The sequence below is a fragment of the Musa acuminata genome, chromosome BXJ1-11 (assembly GCF_036884655.1).
Source record: "Musa acuminata AAA Group cultivar baxijiao chromosome BXJ1-11, Cavendish_Baxijiao_AAA, whole genome shotgun sequence".
NCBI lineage: Eukaryota > Viridiplantae > Streptophyta > Magnoliopsida > Zingiberales > Musaceae > Musa > Musa acuminata.
In genome coordinates this window covers 27,359,162-27,381,379 of record NC_088337.1, presented here as the reverse complement: position 1 = coordinate 27,381,379, position 22,218 = coordinate 27,359,162, and the positions used below count along the sequence as shown (strand labels likewise).

Below are 22,218 nucleotides of genomic sequence, written 5' to 3'. Positions count from 1 at the left end.
AGTATGTCTATGGAAAACAGATCCTTTTGCTTGCTATTGTATCTACTTGATTGATGTTTAGAGAACACAAGATAGAACAGCATAATAGCCTGAATGGGGTGCCAATTTACAGGTGTTAGCCAATCCGAAGGTTATGATGTAGTCAATCACATATTGTCAAAATATTAGCCAAGTAATATCGATGTGTGATATCAAGATATCGATCGTAACATTATTATCATATAAATCAGAATTAATAAAAGAAAAACTATAGTGTCACTATTACTGTATCTCATATAAACCAAAAAGAATTCTGAGATAAAGATTGAGTTGAAGACTGTTCAAGTGTTTTTCATCAAGATAAAGAGATGCAAAGATAAGCATTAAATATTATTTATATACAAGCATTAAATTAGACAAGGATGCAAAGTTGCCGACGATGAGGCGACCATTGTTGTCAGTTGACGGGGAAGTAAGGATCGAGCCAGGTGGCGTTGTGGTCATTGTAAGAGATGGGCATGATCTCTTCGCCACCGCCAAAGACTGCGTTGGCGTTGGAGTGGATGGGATCGAGGAACCAATTCTGCCGCTGAAGCGTCGCCATGGCCATCTCCATGGGGTTCTTCGGCTCCTTGTCGCCGGCCGACGACGCCTCGGCCGACAGCAGCGCCAGCTGCGTCATCTCCTGGTTGATCTTTTCCTGCACCGCCTTCAGCTTCCGGTCGACCACCCACGCTAGGCCGGTGGCGTCCTCGATCCCCAGGTCGTGCAGGCGCCGCCCCGCGAGCGCCTGGTGCATCAGCAACGCGGCCTCCAGGTCGCGGTTGTCGCGCTCCTGCCGGCGGAGCTGCTCCTGCACCTTGGCGGCCCGCTGTCGGAGGAGGCCCTCCTGGTCCATCATCTTCCGCTGCTGCTCCATCTCCGGCATGCTCCTGAACCGCGTCAGCACCCCAACTGCCTCCGGCACCGATGGCCACGCCTCCGGCTCCGCCTCCTGCGGCCCGTAGATCACCATGCACACCTTCACGTTGCAAAGCGTCGCCAGCTCGCTCACCTTCTTCACCAACCCCTTCTTCCTCTTCTTGTAGGTGGCCCTCCTCGTGGACTCGTTGGCGATCCATGCAAGCTTCAGCTTCTTCCTCGCCATCGTAGCTGCCGGGAACAAGAATCCTTCGCCCATCTTTATATAGCACAGTATCATCAGACTCGAAACACAGAATCCTTAAGAATCACAAACTTCCGGTCAATTAGAGGAAGACGAAGAGAAATATATATCTTTCCATAAAGTCGTCCTCAAATTCTATTCTCAAAATCAAACATAATAAAATCACAAATCTATCTCGGACAAGAAAAATAAAAGATCTTTCTTTCCTTAATAAGATCTTGATTTTTCCATCATCAAAATCTATCATTAATTAAAGATATAATAATCAAGTAGACTAAGCTCTCAGAAAGGATAAATCTACTTTCAATTCATCTATGTGTCCGAAAATCTAAATACAAGTTGCTATAGATAGGATATGAATTGACTATACCGAAGACATCATCATCCAAAAGAATGAGCAACTTACATTTAGATTTCCTGACACACACATATCTCCAATTAATGATAAATTCTTGTATGAGATGAGATTTGTAATTTTATTATGTTTGATTTTGAGATTGAAATTTGAGGACGATTTTATGAAAAGTCACAAAGCCCTTTCATCATAAATTTATTCTGATGAACATGCTATAGATAGGATATGAAACAACTGTACCGAAGACATCATCATCCAAAAGAATGAGCATGTCCTTCTACAGGTAGCAGAACACATACAGCAAACAACTACTACGATACAGAGACAAAGACAACTCGAGAGCTAAGAGAGAGCTCCCAACAAGAAGAAGTGCATGACAATTATACAGAGCAGGTAGGAATCGTCCATAGAACAGTGAGGAGTGACATCCACTATCGGGCATCAATTCCCTGCAGGAAGAGGCAGCAGATTTAGATTTAGAATTCTATGGTATTATTGAAAAAGGCTTGAGAATTTTAGAGGCCTTATAATACATGGGCGAATTCTCGAGAAAAATTAACTCTTTTCTTTTCATAGTTTCTGAAAAAGTAATCTCCATTTCAGAGGCAGCAGAAAGTGTTTTTGAGATGCCCTCACCTGAGCTCAGAGAGACCAATTTACTTAGTGATGGCGTACACAGCGTAGATGATCCCTGGAATGTATCCGAACAACGTCAACAGGAGGCAAATCCAGAACTCCATCTGCTTCCATCCCCACCACCAAAAACACAAACAAGAAAGAAAGATGAAGACAATAAATAAGCTTAGATACTATGTTCCAAGAAGAAGCAGCAGCTGCTAGCAGCTTAATCAGTGTTTTTTTCCTCGATAATATTGGTCGAAGAGAATGGAAGGAGGGCACTTGATGAAACAGGTCACGCAAACATAACGAGTACCGAGGGAGGCCTACACACGGATATGCACACGTACTTCGCATCCGAACTTGAGGAAGACGCCCAGCGGAGGGAGGATGATGGCAAGAAGGATGTCGATGCAGTTGGCCGTCCCCTTGTCCGCCATGACCTCTCTCTCTCTCTCTCTCTCTCTCTCTCTCTCTCTCAAAGGGCAAAAGGTGGCTGTGGCAGAAGAAACAGCTACAGTCACTATATAGACCTAAACGGCACGTGCAAATCACGTGAACCAGTGTCCTCTTCGCTTCTCCGTGTTGGGTTTGCTTCGCTGTTTCGCTCCCTCTCTTCTACGTCATACGCGGTACCGTCGACTACTTGTGTGATGAATGGCGACGTGCTTCATGTCACTTTCATGTTGAATCAGCAGCGGGCCATAGGAGGAAATGCCGCTTTGTGGGCATCATGTTCCCAGGAATCGTTATCCTCCGATGCCTGCATATTGCTTTGAGAGTCGGAGTACATTTGCACAGTGAGTCAACACAATGTGGAAAGGAAGCATTAATGCGATGCACCCTCGAGACAAAGGCTTCGTTCTAAGCATTCACCATCTCAAGTCACAATCAAGCACCAGAAGCAGGGAGCAATCACTAATGGCTCACCTAACTACAAAAGCTGGTCTGGCGCTGCTCCTTCAGTTGTATGCAAACTTTGTTAGGAAATCTGAGACCTCAGAGGCACTGTCGTAGGCACCCTCGACGCATCGACCTAAGGCCACGCCTGCTACGTAGTTGCCTCCCAGGAACAGTCCTTGGAAGCCGCCTTTGCTGAGGGTGGCCTTGGCAGCTTCAAGATGGTCGAGATGCCCGATCGAGAACTGTGGAATGGCTTGTGGCCACACTCTCACACCCAGAACGAAGGGGTCGTCGGCATTTGGATTTATCAGCATCTTCCTGAGGTCGCAGTCGACGGCTTCGACCAGCTCGCTCTCCGTCTGCATTCCATTTATAGGGAATTAGTCAGGTAAAAGAAATCATTATACGTGAGTAATGGCATCACAGTTTTTTTATCATTACATTCCATCAAAGAACTGCCCGATCGACCACTAGGTTTCAGCTGTAACAAAGGAAAGGATCTCATGCTTAATGTGGTTACGAAGAATGGATACGATGAGGTAGTTTGAGGTCACCTTGGATACAATTCCTGTATTTGTAGCACCTCCGATGTAGTTGAGGAGCAATACCCTTCCAGGTGGGGCACGGTTGGGAAAAAGCGAAGAGCTATATATTGTTCCTGTGAGCAAAACAAAACAATAAATTTGGGAATCCATGATATTACATATAGGATATGCCGTAGAAAGAGGCAAATCAAGTGTTTAAACTGCAAATGTCAGAATAAATGATTCTAAGAAATGCACTAATGTGTCACTAAGGCATCGTAACCAGGGATTGCAATGCCAACTTACAAGTTGAGATAACACAACGACAGAGTCAAAGCATAAGAAATTATAGATGACAATTTCTTCTATCGTCTATGAAATCTTGAAATGCTTGATATAGACTTGTAAATAGAACAACCTTACCTTGTGCGTGAATAATTATGCGTACAAATATAGAAGCATGAGTGCTGAAGTATCATTGTATATTCCCCTTAAGGGCTAAATCGCAGAGAAAAATCTATGCATTCAATCACATATGGGTACTACTAATGTAAAAAAAAAATTGTGTAAAATAATCATACTTTTTTGTCATCTTCGTAGACAGCATTAAGTTGGCAGGCCAAGATGCTTGTGCAGCTCTTTTTTTTTTTTAAACTCTATGACATCATCGTAACTCGATCGCAAAACTTTGCAAAAAAAAAAAACTCTATTATGTTGTATTTTAATCACCCAAAATGCTAAGATTTTTACTATTTTTGTCCAATTTCATTTAGATTCATTCCAGCAAATTATTTCTTTTACATAGTCGCAATTCAATAACAAATGCCCACAAACATCCACTGTGACTACTTACCTTTAACATTAGAGGAATATTCAGCCCTATGTATTGAAGCAGGAGCACTGATTGCAAGTAAAAGGCCGTATGATGATGAAAAGCATGTTTATTAAATATACAATCCCTGAAGAATGGACAAAAGAACTCAACTAGAGCGTAAAGAAGTTAGGAAGAGAACAGTACCTAATGTCTCCACTCCTTGACTGCGAGGATGTAACTGACCAAAACCCTTAAGCTCACCATCTATCAAGCATTCCTTTCTAATTGCTTCCTTGGGATATGAAATAGAAACTGCTGCAACTGGTGGATAATAGAACTTTGAGAGAGCATCTGCTGCATCATTCTGAAATGCATCACCAATTAAAATAAAATACTGTTACCAATAAACCTGAGGAAATTCTAGAACAAAAAAAAAAGATGGACGTATAACCACAGAAAACAATTAATAAGAAATATTCCTGAAAAAATAGCTAGCAAAGAGTATGTGTCAATAAGCAAGCATCACACAAAATACCTCTGTAAAGCAGCTCATGATATCAATCCGGCCGCTAGAGACTCAAACATGGTTCAAAGTTCCATTTAAGGCAGATGAATACCCGAATCTACAGTTGTTTCAACTGTCTTGATTAAGTTACCACAACTTTGTTTTCAGCTAAATGAAAATTTTAAAAAATAAGAATATCCAAAAAAGGAAACTAAGATGAAATTATTCATTATAAAATATGAAAATAACATTTAATGCACACAAATGACATCATTTATGAGTTATGATTCAGACATGCAAATGAAAAAAACGAAAATGTTAAACAATCCAATGCTAGAATTTCTTTTCGGCAAGTAAAATATCACACACATTTATTTTGTTGATCATTTGCTCTAGAAAAAAATAATATAGCATATAACTCAAGTATTAAAAAGTATTACAGTATCTGCATTCATTTAATCAATTTAGATTGTATACCAAAGCACTGAATAGTGAGGCCACCCTGTCGGCCTTAGAGGAATCAGGCATGAGGCAAGTGACATCTAAGATTACCAGGAGGATTTGAAAAAGATCCCTGAACTTTGTATGGGTTTCATAAAGAAAATGGATAGGAAAGTAGATAATAATTATTTGATAATGCAAGAGCTAGAAGTTTGTCCCATTGCAGACAGGAAACACAATTCATCAACATTACTGATATTGAGACTAGTAGTCCACCTCAGGAATTAAGAGCAACTACAATGAAAATGTGTTCTAAGCCACGTTGCACTAGATCAAGCTTTTGCCATGTAGCAATATAGAAACATCAGCACCAGTCTTCACATCTTCCTTGTAAAAATGCAATGTCTAGTCACAAAGCATACTTGCAAGAAATTTATTGCGAAGATCAGCATAGAAAAGTGTCTTTAAAGGATTCACTGAAATTTGAAATATAGTTCAGTGTGAGGGTTTTTTGACATACTGAAAGAGGACGCAACAGATTGCTAGCAATGTATGATGGAATTGTCAGAACAACACTTCTAGTCTGCACGGATGTTAACCCTTCTGGTGTTTCATACATTAAGATATACCCTTGATCATCCAGCTTTCTGATGCTAGTGAGCTTCCATGATAACTTGATTTTGTTACCCAACCTGAAAGTTGTTTGCAAAATCAATCTAAGTGGATGGTGGACAAAATCAGTTTATAGGAGGACATCATATCTGTTAATCTTTAAAATGAATGGCACATAAATCCTTCACAGTATGATCATCACAGCATTAATTTCTAGTGTAATTAATAAATTAACAAAACTAATGCATGTCGTGACATTCAGCATGTTTCAGTTTGGGTTGTAATATACCATGTAGAGACACATCGGCATGTGCCATGCTGACCCATTAAAAAGAAACAAGGGCATTCTGAGGCTCTGAGCAAGACAACACAGAATCACACTATTCCATAAGGGTGTCTACATGTCCTTATTCCATGAAATGTCAACCCTTGAAAAACAAACTAGAATGCTGTACTTATTTTTCTAATCAGGTAAGAAGATAAGAGACATCAAACCAACAACAGTTTTGGCAGTGAACTTGATATATGCTGGACAGGACAATTTGCATAGTTACCTGGAAGAAATTGCATCAGGAAGCATTGCAAGTCCTTTCCTGAAAGATGCAACGGTTTGTCCCTTGGGCTTTGGCAGACGCCTGCAGCTTGGCCAGCATTTAACTGCAACATTTAGTGTACATAAAGCAGGCGATGCATGGAACTCCAGTTTTGTTAGATTAATCTCTTACGGATCTCTAGGTGGTTTAGGGTTCTTATTTCTCTCCTGAATTGCTTTTATAGTTCCACCAATAATACTTCCACCATTCTGCTCTAGCTTCCAAACCTTCCCAAATGCTGCTTTCATGCTAAGCTTTGCCGGATCACCGGCATAGACACCTGTAAACAAAGCAGCACCATATCAGAAGCTACTTTGTGTAATGCATGAATTCTTGATGCCTAACCATGATTGGAGTAAATGGTGCTTTGTAGATAGTCAGAGCAAGCATATCCATTGAATAACAAGCCAAGTTATTACACCATAATATAGCGAATAAGGAGTTAAAGGACTAATTTTGAGAAATCAAGTGAACATAATTATCATTAATAATTAAGCACTTAACAAGTTAACCTGATATTAAACACAAACAGGGATCAATAATATGGCTTAAAAATATAGCCTCATCAAGACACTATGACTCGATACTAACCAATAGAATCCCTAGAGCAAGGAAGGAAAAAAAACACTTAAAAAAATACAGCATCCACACATAAACATTTCTGGAGGAAAAGAAATAGCAAAACTCCAATCAATCTCTTCAGAATATCACCATTTGACAATTGCACCAAAAAAATGTTTAAAAGATTAAAAAAATCAAAGCATAAAGGCCCCTGACTGCATGTAGTAATGTAATTCTGTCACTAAACAGCAGAAAACATAATACAAGCACCTGAGCAGAATGGCTCTATCAGACGTTCAAAGACCTCATCTCCGAGATTACGGCGCACAAAATCTTCAACCGACTCCTCGTGACCCTGAACACTTGTCAAAATTAAACATGTGATAAAATCGGAACAAACGGTCATTTTCTTGAGCATAAAAACATAAAGTGGATTGAGGGAAGAGGCAATCAAGAGGACAAACTGGTGGAGGAGGTCGAATGCCAATAGCACCAAATCCAGCCCGAAGCTTACCACCAATGCTCATCAAGTCAAATATAGGCAAATCAGTTGGCTTAGATGGAACTGGCCTCAATTTTCCATTCCACAAAACAAATCGTGGAGCATTAGGATCACCAAAGACAAGATCATCCCTCAAACCACTATCCACCTGCAATAATGATGAAATAAGAAAATTATATCAAGCGTGGCCAACAACCAAAACACAGACATTCAAGTTTTCTAGGTTGCACGGGATATAATCTCAGTGCTCTATCTGAATAGAATGGAAAAGTTGTACACATCTGCACAAATCAAATATAAGTGGTGTTCAGGTAAATATTCAGTTTAACATTAAACACAAGCTGGAGATACCGATAAAAAAAAAAGATGAAGATTATATCATGGTACTGTAAAACACTGCATGTTTCAGGCTTCACATTTGTGTTCATCTAACCATTTAGCAACATGTAACCAAAGTCCTGATGCCTCAATGAATTGACACCAAAGTCAGATAGAATGACAAGCAATTCATGTAATCTTTGCAGTAGAAACATAAAAGTAAAGTTACATGATGGAAACTCATCAAACAAAAAATGTAAAAAGTTCATACTCTAGTAACCATAAGCTCAAATTTGCCATTACAGAAAAGGTGGTCAAAAAATGGCAACCTGAACTTGTAAGAGTTGCAAAATAAGAGTAACGTTTAGCAGATATAAACTAAGAACAGCATAGAAAACATAAAATGAACCCTTCAATCCCTACAATGATATGCAGACTTTCTTCTTTTTACCTATTGAAGGAAAAATGAAGGGGGGGGCTTATTGTATTGGAGGAAAGAACAATCCAATATCAACATGAAACAATCGTTAAACGTGCACAAAAACTGAACAGTATAACTAACCCTAGAATCACACGATTTCACGAAACAATAAAAGAAGATATGATACAGTGGTGCCTTTTCTGTCAGATATCTGATGATTTCTCTCGAACCTGAGAAAGGAAGAACAACCCAGAAGCAGATTTCCGATAAAATGAATAAATTACCGACCTGGTAGGCATTGTGAGTCATAGTGTTCCTAAATAATATAAACACCATTAGAGGCACTCGATATCCCGTAACCTTTCTACAGGCTTAATTTTATCACAGGCACCATCTAAATCACTCCTCACTGCCGCCAAGTGATTTAAACCCTTAACTTCCATCATGCATTTGGTACAAACATTATGAAAGGTGATTTTGAGGCAAATTGGTGGCCTCCCAACTGTTACCACCCTGATCCTCCTGGCGCAATGACATTATCAAAGATTGCTACATCAATCATTCGTAAATTAAAAAAATTCGCCAACTTTTTCAAGCCAAATGTACACATAGCACCTGAAAGTAGTGGTGCCAAGGAACTCCCCTTAAAATGAAGCCAAATAATTCGAGATTTAGCTTAAGAGATTGGAAGGAGAAGTACCGCCATGCAGAGCACCGGGTCGGAGGGCTGGAAGCTGTTAGGACCCTCCTCCCACAGGTAGCCGTCCCTCTCGACGGTGGTGATGTTGCCCCCAACCCGATTCCTCGCCTCCGTCACCAGCACCTCCGCGGCCGCCCCGGAGTACCTCGTGGCCAGCGCCTGGGCCGTACAGAGTCCGCTGATCCCGCCGCCAACCACGACGCAGTCCACCGAGAGCCGCCCGGCCGCCGCCTCTCCGCCGGGGTCCCTGACAGCGGGGTCGCTGGCGACGGAGCATCGGACACGCCGTCGGGATCCCCGGATCCGGCGCGCCTCCCCCGCAGCCGGGGGCCGAGTGGAGAAGAACAGGGTGGAGATGGCGGCAGCGGCGGCCATCGGAAGTCGAGCAAAGGTCGATAAGGCTTTGGGATTTGGGAATCGGGATTTGCGATTTGTCTTCGCTTCAGGCCCTCCACGCATCACTTGTACAGCACACGACTTGTGCCACGACGACATAACAGGCTCGGATTATTGACCTATGGGATCTAATTGGGCCTATAATTACGAGCCACACATGGCCCAATATTCACGCCTTGTCCAACGACGGCATGACAAGCTCGTACTATGGACATATTTGGCCCATTAAAAGCCCAATACCCACAATTGGGCTCTCTACATATTATGAACTAAAAAGCAATTATTGATATGGTAACATCTGCATACTGTTGCTTCATTTCTCTTATGATTTCATTGATTGAAAAGGAGAATAAGAATATGAGTCTCAATTTATGTAGTGGTCATATAATAGCTGGTGAGTTATTGGCTAAGATGTGAAGAGAGATTAACATCACATTCCAGTATTTACACTTGTAAAACCTTTTTGCCTGTCTTCTTCTTCCTCATGTGACCTTAGCAGCTATTAGAGTCCTTCTTGGGGACCATTGACAACGAAAGAAAAAGGGAGAGAGATCTTTAAACAATGAAGGGTTCCACAAGTAGCATTGTTTCTACTGCAATAGTAGTAGTAATATGTACAAGATGTTTTTAGGGTTTTATTTGTTGGGTAAGAAAATAGAATATTAAAAATAATTAAGAAGATTAATAATAAAAATATATTTAAAATAGTAAATGTTGGTTTGGCATCACTTGTGTGTATCCACTAAAAAAAATTTAAATTCTTCACCACCTAAAAATAATAAATAATGAAAATAATTTCCCTATTTATTTATTTATTTATTATTATTATTATTATTATTATTATTATTATTATTTTTTATTCTTTCTATATTTATCAGAAAAACCTTATGAGCATGAAATCTGTATGATATTTATAAAAGAAAAAATTGAATTATTTATATTCTTAAAATTTATAATTTGGTTTTTCAAATAACCTGATTTTAATCAATAAAAAAAATACAAACTTACCAACCTAACCAATACTGTGAATTCAGATGCATTTGGTGTGGTGACATTTGGTAGATTGGTACACTACCAAGGCAATGTTGTTTGGTGTGATGTGCTTGTCATTACTTTAATGAAAAGCCTGCTAACAGCTGGATTAGGATGAAAGCATCATCTTAAAGTGGCAGTTGCCCTTTCATGTCAACTATTGGCCTCTTATCCCCTTATTAATCGATTCCTGAAGAATCAAACGAGCGATGACCCTCCTCCGCTTGTGTATCTTGTGTATATGTGTATATATATATAAATTATCGAATAATCAACACCTACTCAAGATAAAATAATAATAATAATAATAATAAATATCATATCTCTATAGATATGAAAATCTATTAATTAATAATATTATCAAAAGAAAAATTATCCCTCATATCAAGTCAAAAATATTATTTTCATCGAAATCTGAAATTCATCGTGTATTTGATTTGTTATGATTGTAATTTTTTTTATCTTTGTACTTAAGTCTATAAAAAGAAGTTAAAACATTGTAATATATTAAAAGACTGACGTATGAGTGATATGAGGTAGGAGTTTACCCCTTTGATATAAAAATTTTAATTATCTTTTTTATCATTATATATTTTTTCTTTTTTTTCATCTTTTTATCACCAAAAAAAATTCTGCCTTTTCTCATTTTACACGAGAACCTCGTCAAATTTCTTATGAGTCTCCTTAATTTTGGATGTCCATAATCGATTTTTTTTTTCCTCGTTAATTTGGATAAAAATGAATCAAGATCATCAGAAGGTGATTAGTTTGTTGGATTCGACCGAGAAAAATTATGAGCTTATTATAAGATTAGTCAATTTGGATCGAAAGATTGAGCTATTAACTACGACTGACAATCATAGTTACCAAACTCTTAGATTAGGTGATCAGTAATTCGAAATGATTAAATAATATAAAAATTCTAATATATATTAGGTTTTGATTTAAGATAAATGAATAATTCATCTATTCGATAAGTAATCATCCAACGGATTACAGTTGACCCATTCGACTTCCAAGTCAAAAAAGGAGGAGGTGAGAGGTGCCTTTCAACTGCTCGATGATTGGCTACTGCAACAAGATTGCTCCCAGAAGGCCAAGCTAACACCACAAAGCACAGCCCAAACAGGCCTCGAACTCTGTTCCGTCGACAGAGCTGCTGCATCACTCACCTCGGACTCCCCCATTTCCTGCTGCAAACTTCTGATGTCATTCGTGCATTGAGCTCATTGATTCATGGCGAGAACCACAAAGGGGGAGGAGAAGGTGGGCGACGCATAGCCAGAACAAAGCCGTGCGTCGAACACGCGTGAAAGAAACCCAAACAAAGACGCCACAGCTCGCGCTTTCTGTGGCAAGCGGGTTTCCCATTTTGGGTGCTTTGAGAGTCGCGCGGAAAGCGACGAACGGCTCGTCGGTCGGTGCATTTGTGGTGCTTCTTTGGAGTCCGTAAAGAAATGGATCGCGTTGGATATGCTTTGAGATTCGCACTGAAAGCGACGGACGCTTGGAAGGTACGAGTAACGTGGACGTACGGGGGAGTAGGGCCCGCCGCGGGAAAAAGTTTCGGAGATCACGCGTCTCGGCCAAAGATCACCCACGTGTCGCGCGGCTGGTTGCGGGGTGCGGGCGCGGGTGTCGTTCGAACGTCGCTTTCCGATAACGATTTGGGGGTTCGCGCGTAAAACATTTAACGGCCGGGCGTCGATGGGAATCGACGTATAAGTGCTTCAATCCTCAAATCTTAGCCGTTCATCGAGTCACACTCCGAATAGATTTCTGCTTTAAGATTCGGGAGCCACTCATGCCGACAGGCGCTCGGGAAATAGAAGCCGCCTGATTTCCATACGCGCAAACGTATGGCTCGACGATGCAAATTTGACTGATGCGTCACGACCAACGCATGATCGGTGGAGGCGTGTGTGCACGTCATCTTCGATCACCGGTGGATTGATGTCTCCATGATGGTTGTTATTTTGTGATGGACGGTGATAGATTTGATGTATGCATGCAAGTAGGACGTGCACGGGGCATGGTTTGATTGGGAGATGTAGACACTTCCAACATATTCATGTCCGATTAACGATTTGTTTGTGAGTGACCTATTAATTGGTCACATTTTTTTCGTGAGATGTGTTGGATTTATATTATTCTGTGGGTGGAACAAATTATATTCTATCTAAATCTAGAAAGGTCCTTTGTGTCAGAGAATTTTATGACTCAAATTTTTAGTATTATTTAGATAGAATGTCGTTACCTATTGTCACTAAGAAATTAAAAAAAATCATAGAAATAAAAGAAAAAAAATAATGTAGAAACAACTTTTCAAAGGAATGCGACTAAATAAGAATAAAAGAATATACCGAAGGAATATATCGAAAACGACTCTTTTTTTTTATTAAAATGAAAGAAAAGGATCCGAACAAAATAGATGAGACGAAAGAGTACAGTGAATGAAAAAGAAAAAATAAAACATAAATTCCACTTTCACTCCATAGACATGCGGAATTGAATATTATTGATTTATTTTATTTTATTTTATTTTATTTTATTTAATCTAAGAAGATAAAACTAGATCGATTCAGGTTAAGGTCTGTAAAGGGTATAGGGTAATGTAGGAAAAGCCATGATGCGAGGTTCCCGGGATTTGCCTGAACTGCATGCTTCGACTATGAAAGCTCTTCCCACCCCATTCATTGGACATGATTGGGAAGGGAGCATTACCTTAAAAGATGCCTCTCTTTCCATGGGACAACGACCCTACCAAGTGTTAGAACTTGGGACACTGTCCCTTTGCGGTCGTTGTGGGTGTCTCTCCTACTACTGAACTCCCTCCTCCCTCTTGCCTAAAGGCCGGCCATCTTCTTTGTTCCTTCCACACGTCAGGTGCCTCTCATTGGGTCCTCGAAAAGGATGAGAGGGTCCTCCGCACTTAGGGTTTCATGTCTTTGGGAGATCATCCTCCTCCTCCATTTTATTGCCCCTTTGCGTGCTTCCATGCTTCAAGCAACAGTAGATGACAGGGATATATATGTCTCTAGCAATACATACGCAGTGATCGGACGACAGACATGCATGCATGCATGCATCGTCCATGTATGCAGGCACTGTACCGAGACGATGAAGGTTGAACTGAAGCTTTGTTGCGTGGTGGCCTTCCGAGGAGAGGACCACTGAAGTGTCATGGTCGCCATTAATCAGCAGACGACAAGTCGATGGCGACCACACCATTCTGCCGAGGGTTAGGGAAGGAAATGATTAGCCGTAGGACCAGCAGGCAACGCACAGAATCTTTTGGTAGGGAAGAAGAGGATTAGCTGACACTTTCGATCCATCGTATATATACTTCTCGTGAAAGATCTGCTACTGCAGCAGCATATCCGAAGCTGCCATACGATGTTGCACAGTAATTAACCCTCACCGACTGATAGGGTAAAACGCTGGCGTGACGTAATACCCCGGATTAGACACGAAACGCCCCCCCCACGTCGGACGCCCAGCGCAGCACGCCGCCCTAGAACGAGCATTAACAACGACGCGACACTCGCCCACACCCACCGTACCCGAACAACCCCCTCGGCTGACCCCTCGGGGCCGGCCGAGGCAGGCGAAGGCACCGATTGACACCTCCCATACCCTCCGACAGCTCGGCCCTCCACGCAACGCCCACGATGACAGACGCCATCAGAGGTACGACCCTGCCCTGTAGACAACTACGTCAGGTAACATCAAACCTCCTCTATAAATACCCCTGAGTCCTAAGCAAAGGGGAGGATCACACACTCAACACACGGAGGTTTTTCCTCCTCCTAAACCCCCTCCACATCTTTCTCTCACTTGATCGTCGGAGGGGCCGGGTCGAGCATCCCGACCCGACCTTTGTGCAGGTAGGAAGCCTTCAGAGATCACTGCCTTCGGAGATCCAGCGGGCTCGAGGAGCGCCCCCATGAAGATCACCGCCTTCCGGACTCGAACCAAGCCGCGACGGCCCCGAGGCCACGGCTAAAAAAGTTACTTACCGTAACACCGACGATACTTTCCACTAACAAAGTAGATTCCGAAGCTTAAAATCTCGTTAATCCAATAATGGTGGAGTGAGAGATAGAAACAGAAGTACGAGGCGTGAAAGCGAGCCTTGTGACCACTCCACCCAGACTTTTCTCCTTCTCCTTTGTCGGCGGAGAACACACAGAAAAAGACCAATGATTTCCAATAGATCCTCTCCTCCTACGATAAAGAATTTTTTTATTAAGTATAAAAATACTTTTATATAAAATAAAAATACTTTTATTTTAGATTTTTGGGTATCGATCTCTTTTCCCACACAATAATTACTCGGCCGCTATTTTGGTGCTATAATCCAAATTAGACGTAAATAAAAGATTCCGCTGAATCTTTTGCCAACACACGATCATTAATCATTAATCATGCACACAGATGGCGGAATTGGCCGCATTTGGCAACACGATCGTCGCGATCACGGCCGTCCGATGATGGTTCTTCCGTGGGGGGTCGGGTGGCTCGGGTTCAGTAGTGACCCGAACGGATCAACATCAAGAAGCACGCTAAGATTAAAGCAATAGCAGTGGGGCTGATGGGCATGATGGATCCGAGGCCAACTCTTTGGACCACGCACAGCAGCCACATCTAACATAAATGTTTGGTGATGGAGCTTCTCAACTATACCTGCAAGATTGCAATACGGTGGGGTGTGTTTCTAGAAATCTGTCATGAACCGACCCTATCTAACATTGAATCTACGTGAAACTGGTGATACACAGCCTTGTGCTACGAAATGACTATGGGTCAATCAGGACTGGATGTGTTATGTCGGGTTCTGGTTCTGGTGATAATAAAATGTCTATCGAGTACGCTGTATATAATTCCCTCGTTAGGCTGACGATTCCAAGAACATACAAAAACGATACTACACAAGAACAATCGAGCATACTGCGATTACAACAATCTTTCTAGTTATATCTTCAAAGAACAAATAATCTGTATTCATTGGACCATCGAGAGGTTTTGTCGGATATGCGCTCGATGTAATTTTTTAAAAGAAATAAGATAATATATTTTTTTTCCCTCAAAATGAAGTGCAATATGCAAATATTTTTCGCCATCCAAGTTATGAATCTTGCATCACATCTTCTCAAGAAGAATTTACCTCTTTCGGACATGACAACTCAAAAAATAGAACAGAACGGATTAGTTTTACCAAGTGGGATTGACGGCCAAAATCATGTTCCTGTAAGTTCCCATGAGAACAGTGATACTGCTAATATAAAGGAAGATGCCAATTCTCTTACAATATGCACACAGGATTTTGTTCTATCGACTCAATCATGGAGCTTTCCATAGAAAGGATAAAAAACGCCCCTGCTTCCTCTGGCAATCAGTTCCTGTTGGAAGTCTGAGACGGATATCTTGTTTCCTGGTCTTTCTTTAGTTCCAACAACACACAGCTTTACTGCTACTCTGACAGAACTGTTCTCTAACCAGTTTCTGGCCATCAGAAGATTTTCTTGCTCCTCCGTTTCCAAATCTGTACTGGCCTTTGTATGATACGCTTGTGGTAGGATTGGCAGGAAAGGGCTGCATGGGTTGCTTCAAACCCAATCTGAGGATAGGAACTCAAGTCAGTTATTACTTCTACTGATAGACATGACTGCAACCTTCAAGGTTTCTTCGGTTCACATCAGACTTACTGCCCCCATCACTGTAACAGTAGGCATCAACCCTGAGAAGGTGACGAACCATGTAACTTCAGAAAGAGAGAGAGAGAGAGAGAGAGAGAGAAGGAGGAAGAAGAAACCTCAACTCAAACCTAACCACTTGATTGTCAACTTTCTCTCTCACATATACTTTTAAGCTCAGCCCACTTCTTAATTCCAACCCCACCACTGCAACTACAGTTCCTCAACCTCCCACAAATTCTTTCTTCCACTCTCAAAATTCTCCACATCCTAATTCACTAAAGAAACCTTCTTCTTGCGGCAATCGGCCAAATGGGAGGGCACTCCTGCTGCCACAAGCAGAAGCCAAGAAAAGGCCTCTGGTCTCCTGAGGAAGATGAGAAGCTCATCAAGCACATTAACAAGTATGGCCATGGGTGTTGGAGCACTGTCCCTAATCAAGCAGGTATGCTAAAGTGATGATGGCCAGTTGCATGCTTTCCTCTCTCCGTCTTATGTCCTTCACGCACGCAAGAATTGCCAGGTCTTCAAAGGTGTGGAAAGAGCTGCAGATTGAGGTGGATCAACTACCTGAGGCCTGACCTCAAGAGAGGTACATTCTCACAGCAGGAGGAGGACCTCATCATCGAACTCCATGCAGTCCTGGGAAACAGGTACAAGCAACACCCCTTGTCTTTTCCAACGATGAAGTCCATGTTCTATGAGGGCTCAGTTTAGCTGATGCTTCCATGTCTTTTACTTCATCAGATGGTCAAAGATTGCAGCACATTTGCCGGGGAGGACGGATAACGAGATCAAGAATTTGTGGAATTCCAGCATCAAGAAGAAGCTGACACAGAGAGGTATCGACCCCAGTAGCCACAAGCCACTTGTCAAGGTTGATGGTGGTGATGATGATAAGGTGGCCAGCAACAGCGACAAGAATTCTGACTCCAGCGATCTCCAGTCGGTGATTGATAAGTCCATGGATGAGAGCAGCACCTTGAAGAAAGAAATATTCTTGGACCAGTTCCTCACGAGTTCATCAAGCTGCTGTTCTTCCAATTCAATGGGTTATCTCCCTTTTCCACAGGTAAGCTTTGCTCCTGACTACAGCAGCAGCAGTCAGGCGACTTCCATCACGATCAACTCGAATCCACTCCTCTGGTTGAACTGCAATGCAATATCCACCCCAATCACAACTCTTTCGACTTCCATGGCTCTGCCACCAAGCTATGAAGAAGAAGATGATACAATCCCCGGCTGGTACACTGGCAACCGGAAAAGCGTAAATGATGGTGGTCGCATCATGCTGCAGAGCACTTGCTCCTTCGACAGTGGCGTCTTCTCCTGCTCAGAATTGACATCTGAGAAAGATGTGCAAGCCCACCTCGGAGACGAGATGGAGGACCTCAAATGGTCAGAGTACCTTCATGGTGCATTCCAAAGCCAACCCATGTATGGTGACATCAAGACAGGAAACCAATCCGCTATGAACACTGTGAGTTCTTTGTACCAGAACCAGCAACTGCGGCAGGAATTGCAAGCTTCAGACATCCATGGCAAGAGGTTCCACTCTGTATCTCTGGGCTTCGAGCATCTATAGTTTGGGAAAAGATCAGAACGACAAAAAGTTCTGCTCTCAACAGACAAATCAACTTACAAAGCTTAAGCAGTAAAATTCTTCGAAGTCATAGAGCATGCATACCTTATACTTCTTTTCTCGTTCATCTAGGGCTGATGATATACAAATTCTATCAGCTCTTCAACCTTGCATATTCTGTGGAGCGTCAAAAACAAAAGCTTGTAGTAACCAGTGTCTTTCACTTTATTCTTATATATCCTTGCTTTCATGGCTTTGCAATCACTTGTCTCCAGAATTTCTACCTTGTGTATGCTGAATCTTCCTTGTTCATGTGCCATGGTAACAGTGAGATGCAAAATCTATCAATTCCTATGGCAGTCAACATGGATGTCCACGAAGGTCATCACACAAACTGTATGTAGTTCTAAAGACATGAGTTTTTACTGTCAATTTTTTGTTTGTTCATCTGATAGCTACATGTACACTAATGAAACTGGGTAAGAAGAAGATTAACCAAAGATAGAACTCTTGTGCATTATGTATTCTCCAGCTACATGTACACTAACAAGAAAAAAATCAAAAGAAAGATGATCAATTGTCAGCCTTATTCCTTTACTTTTCCTGCAACAAAAGAACTGTCTCTAACTTGAACTTCCAATCCTTAAAATGGAGATAGCAACTAGATTATGCTAATTATATTAATAAAGTGGTGTTAAATAGATGACAAAACTCGAAGTACTGTCATAAATCATTAGCAAACAAGTATGTGATAACAAAGATGCCAATCTTTTTCATATGACTGCAGTTTTACCTGTTTGTTATCAACAATCTGGTAAGCATGACGGGTGCAGGGACACCATGATTCATGAAGCTATGAGCATCACTGCTATGAAGAATGAGCAGATGTGTCCTGTAGCATGGATAATAATGTTCCATATCAATCTTTTCACCTCCCTATCTAATGAACAGTGGTGAAGAAATATCCCAGTTGAAACAAAGACATGAAGAATGGAACCTTTGTGACTTCAGAGCAAACAAGGATTTGGCTCCTACAGTATGCAGAAGACAAATTTGATGCATCAGCTTGCCAACCATAGGGAATTCCACGCATCTTATTCTGAAACAAAAAGGGTGTTGCAGAAAAAAAGTCACCCATGTTAAAACAACAGTCAGCAAACCCCATAATTTGGATAGATTAAATGCCTAATTTAGATCGTAAACTTTTCATTAATACAATAGAATATCCAGGGGACTATCCATCAACCATTTGAGTCTGTTGATGATACGGCAGGAACATAAAATACAGATAGATCCATTGTCATGAACTCAGATGCATTTTTTCTGCATTAATTGATTAGGCAATCATAATTGTCTCAGTTGGCTGAAATTTGTCAAGAAGTAGTAGCAGGAAATTTAGACTGAGTAGGGAAAACATTTATACTAAATAAATAGTCTAAGATCTATTACTCCATAACTGTTTTTTATACTGCCATGTATATTAGGTGACAGATGAAATGACAATAAACAATAGACACCTTAAGCTCACTAGCACATGAATACATCAATCAATTTGAGAGTTACAATGACAATATTTCTAAGAGTCAAACATCACAGATAGACGGCAGAAATAGCCCAAGCTTCTTTACTATGTATTTTTCACCCCTGATCAACAATTTGAAACTATGCTCAAGTTTGCACAAGTTTCAATGCCTACCAATTATGTGAAGAAGTGAGCGGCTTAAAACTTTTCTTTAGTGTGACTCCCTACAAGCAAGTTGTATATATTGATGCATGGTATCACTTCTATTGTGGTTTTCCTTAACAAATTCTCATATAAGGAAGGTAAAAAGGTTTCTTTTGGAAAAATGGGTTACATGTTATCATTTGTAAAGAAGATCAATTTTATTCTCATCCCATTAACCATAATGACAAGCACCTGCAGCTGCTGGACAACATAGTAAAGGGAGTCAATCCATAAAAACTGCAGGGAAAGATGTATAATTTTAAGATCAAATGCCACAATTTTCAACATTTGGTCGATGTATGCCTTGTAACAGATTCGTCTGAATAAAACACATGGAAATTATGCTGATGGACTAACAAGACCTTGAAGAGTGAACGCAGACAGATGATACTCACCAAGAATGAAAAAAACACCTTGACAGGCAATACGACTGCTGATGTCATAAAATATTCCAGAGAACACATCAAGGTAATTAATGAGGATGATAGTCATTAATAATATCAGAGAGGTCGATCAGAAGGCATACAGATAAACACCTCCAATCACCCAAAGATACCATACTTTCCATCACTCCAATATCCGAGTCTCTGCCTCATTCAAGAAGCACTGAGACAAGAATTAGAAGAGAAGGCCATGAAATTTAAAACATTAACTACCTGTGAGCTTCAAATACTTTATAAATAGTCGGGGAAAGGTCGAAAACAGAAGCGTACAGAATAAATGCTAGTCGATTTGGTCATCCAATTTTTTATTCATCACTTCTTAGTTTGTAATTAATAAATGTCAAACTAAAGCTTTCTACTCAATTTGTCACTATCCTGAGACAGATGAGAAGGGATGGCATTAAAATAATTTACTATCTAATCACCTGTGACTCTCACAGAATGCATATCAGATTGGACATTCCCAGCTGGAAAGAATCCAAATTGAGCCTTGGCCCTTAGCTGATTTAAATGATCAGAAAAGATTGACTAGTGCAGCCAGAATGCAAACTTCCATCCTCAGCCATACACGCTCAGGTGGTATTATCGCCAGAATTGAACCTGTAACATGTATAGGATGGATCTTTGTGAAGGTCCTAGATGACTTAGGCATTTACTACTATATCATATAGCTATGAATTGTCGATTTCCAAAAATAGATACACCAGTTTATGCATCAAAACCATCACAAAGACACTTGTATTTCCAAAAACTACATGGTTGAACTTTTACTAGAAACAAAAATAGCATGTCCATCTTGGTAACAGCATGAGTCGTATACGCACTGTCCAAACTGCATAATTATAGATCTTCCATCTAATAATGCCCCTTGTTTTCGCCAACTATTTCAGTTCAAATTATCAAAAGAAAGTGTTTCATAACCACGAAAAAAAGGCTTCCTTTAATGAACATTGAGAAATCCTACCACTACGCCCAGTACAGGTGCTACAAGATTTAACGATTGCTAAGAAGTACTCAGTGATCTTCCATGACTGTAGTTGACGGAGATCCAAGATGCTCCTCAATCTTAAAAGTTCCATGACAAAACTCCGTAGGTAAATAAATATACAATGCAAGCACGTGATTATGCTTCCGATTACCCCAACAAAGACCATATCCCATTTACTCCCAGAAAAATCGAATCTTAATCCTCTCATGCCAGCACTTAAGCATGTATAGATAAACAAGTACAAACTAGCTAAGACGCCAGAAACCTAACCTGCACATCCATCGGATGGATCGAAATGTCATTCCTCCTCCTCGCCATCATCCTCCTCCGTTTGGTCTCCCGGTAACAACCTCGATACGATCGATGAAAGAGTGTCCGTAAGCCCTAGCCCATCTCAAAATTTGGGCGGCCACGCCGGTCCAATTTGAGTCCTATCGAGCGATCTATCAAATCAGAACCGGTTCGGGCTACGATTGCTCGGACTTTGGCTGGGCCCGAGTCATCTTAATTGGACCGGTGTCAAGTCAACGTCAACATCTATCATAACAGTAGCGCTCGTCACGCCATAAAGGCTTACCCCATAGAATCAAAACGCATCTGCCGAGAAGAGCGGCAGTATACGCGAGAGTTACTTCCTTGATATCTTCTACAATTCTATCACTGTTCCTATTAAGTCAACCCCATTTCACAGTAACGCTTGTCAATGCAAAAGTTGCCTTCCCTTCCAACTTCGTCAAAGCTCATCTGCAGCACTTGATGCTCATACCATAGAATCCAAATGAATCTGACGTGGTAGGCAGTATCATAATTAGAGAATTACTTCCCTGACATGTTCTGATTCGAACTTATCCTCCAGGATGAACTATCCATTTATGCATGCACTCCATGCCGCTGCTACCACAGTCTTCCTTGGGAAGAAGATGCATACCTGTTTGCACGAGGAAGGAAGGAGTGGTTAGCAGTGTTGGGGTCGGAAAACTTTGGTCGACCGGCCTTCTATTTTTGGTCATCCCTTTCTTGCGTTGGTTTTGGTTATATTAGTTGGCGAGGTGATCTCGATCCTGCCTGTTCTTCCTTTCTGACCTCTCTTTCCCCTACAATTACTCGCCACCGCATTCCAACCCTCGTGGTATATATAGAGATGGTATTATAATCCCAGGGATTCATTGCATCTTTCCTCGAGTTTCTCTCTTGAAACCTTTACGCCTTCGGCATCCTTCCTCCTCCTCCTCTGTCTCTGTCGAAGATAGGCATGTTGAAGATTGTATCACTGTGAATTATTCTGTAGCACCGCATTGCACTACTGTTCTAATGGAATTCTTCTTCTTCTTCAGGGGGGAAGAG

General features: G+C 41.1%; 3 protein-coding genes and 1 long non-coding RNA gene across 5 annotated transcripts; 1 reads left to right on the top strand and 3 right to left on the bottom strand.

The window, feature by feature from the left end:
* Nucleotides 1-276: 276 nt before the first annotated feature.
* On the bottom strand, nt 277-2,779 carry LOC135597447 (agamous-like MADS-box protein AGL80). Its single transcript, XM_065090394.1, has 3 exons — nt 2,452-2,779; nt 2,136-2,239; nt 277-1,948 (listed from the first exon to the last, which is right to left on the bottom strand). The coding sequence occupies exon 3, from the start codon at nt 1,178-1,180 to the stop codon at nt 437-439; it is 744 nt and encodes a 247-aa protein (XP_064946466.1). The 5' UTR covers nt 1,181-1,948; nt 2,136-2,239; nt 2,452-2,779; the 3' UTR covers nt 277-436.
* Nucleotides 2,780-2,931: 152 nt separating this feature from the next.
* Nucleotides 2,932-9,467, bottom strand: LOC135597446 (protoporphyrinogen oxidase, chloroplastic-like). The gene is made up of 9 exons (XM_065090392.1): nt 9,012-9,467; nt 7,535-7,720; nt 7,341-7,425; nt 6,642-6,789; nt 6,471-6,551; nt 5,825-5,996; nt 4,563-4,722; nt 3,575-3,678; nt 2,932-3,379 (listed from the first exon to the last, which is right to left on the bottom strand). Exons 1-9 carry the CDS (start codon nt 9,384-9,386, stop codon nt 3,080-3,082), a joined length of 1,611 nt encoding a protein of 536 aa, XP_064946464.1. The 5' UTR covers nt 9,387-9,467; the 3' UTR covers nt 2,932-3,079.
* Nucleotides 9,468-15,633: 6,166 nt separating this feature from the next.
* Nucleotides 15,634-21,281, bottom strand: LOC103971590 (uncharacterized). Of its 2 annotated transcripts, XR_010481258.1 has the most exons (6): nt 21,145-21,281; nt 20,312-20,486; nt 18,715-18,816; nt 18,511-18,609; nt 17,823-18,111; nt 15,634-17,714 (listed from the first exon to the last, which is right to left on the bottom strand). It is a non-coding gene; the product is annotated as an uncharacterized LOC103971590 (long non-coding RNA). The 2 variants fall into 2 exon arrangements; XR_670704.3 differs by having other exon boundaries at nt 17,823-18,609.
* LOC135597445 (transcription factor MYB61-like) lies at nt 16,447-17,981 on the top strand. The gene is made up of 3 exons (XM_065090391.1): nt 16,447-16,580; nt 16,659-16,788; nt 16,883-17,981. Exons 1-3 carry the CDS (start codon nt 16,448-16,450, stop codon nt 17,718-17,720), a joined length of 1,101 nt encoding a protein of 366 aa, XP_064946463.1. The 5' UTR covers nt 16,447; the 3' UTR covers nt 17,721-17,981.
* Nucleotides 21,282-22,218: the final 937 nt, after the last annotated feature.

Coding starts and splice junctions, on each gene's coding strand:
- LOC135597447 (XM_065090394.1), bottom strand. CDS start 1,180: ATGATACTGTGCTATATAAAGATGGGCGAAGGATTCTTGTTCCCGGCA.
- LOC135597446 (XM_065090392.1), bottom strand. CDS start 9,386: ATGGCCGCCGCTGCCGCCATCTCCACCCTGTTCTTCTCCACTCGGCCC. Junction 7,426..7,534: donor GCATTCGACCTCCTCCACCA/GTTTGTCCTCTT, acceptor ACAAGTGTTCAG/GGTCACGAGGAGTCGGTTGA. Junction 3,380..3,574: donor ATACAGGAATTGTATCCAAG/GTGACCTCAAAC, acceptor AATGGAATGCAG/ACGGAGAGCGAGCTGGTCGA.
- LOC135597445 (XM_065090391.1), top strand. CDS start 16,448: ATGGGAGGGCACTCCTGCTGCCACAAGCAGAAGCCAAGAAAAGGCCTC. Junction 16,581..16,658: donor CACTGTCCCTAATCAAGCAG/GTATGCTAAAGT, acceptor AAGAATTGCCAG/GTCTTCAAAGGTGTGGAAAG. Junction 16,789..16,882: donor CATGCAGTCCTGGGAAACAG/GTACAAGCAACA, acceptor TTACTTCATCAG/ATGGTCAAAGATTGCAGCAC.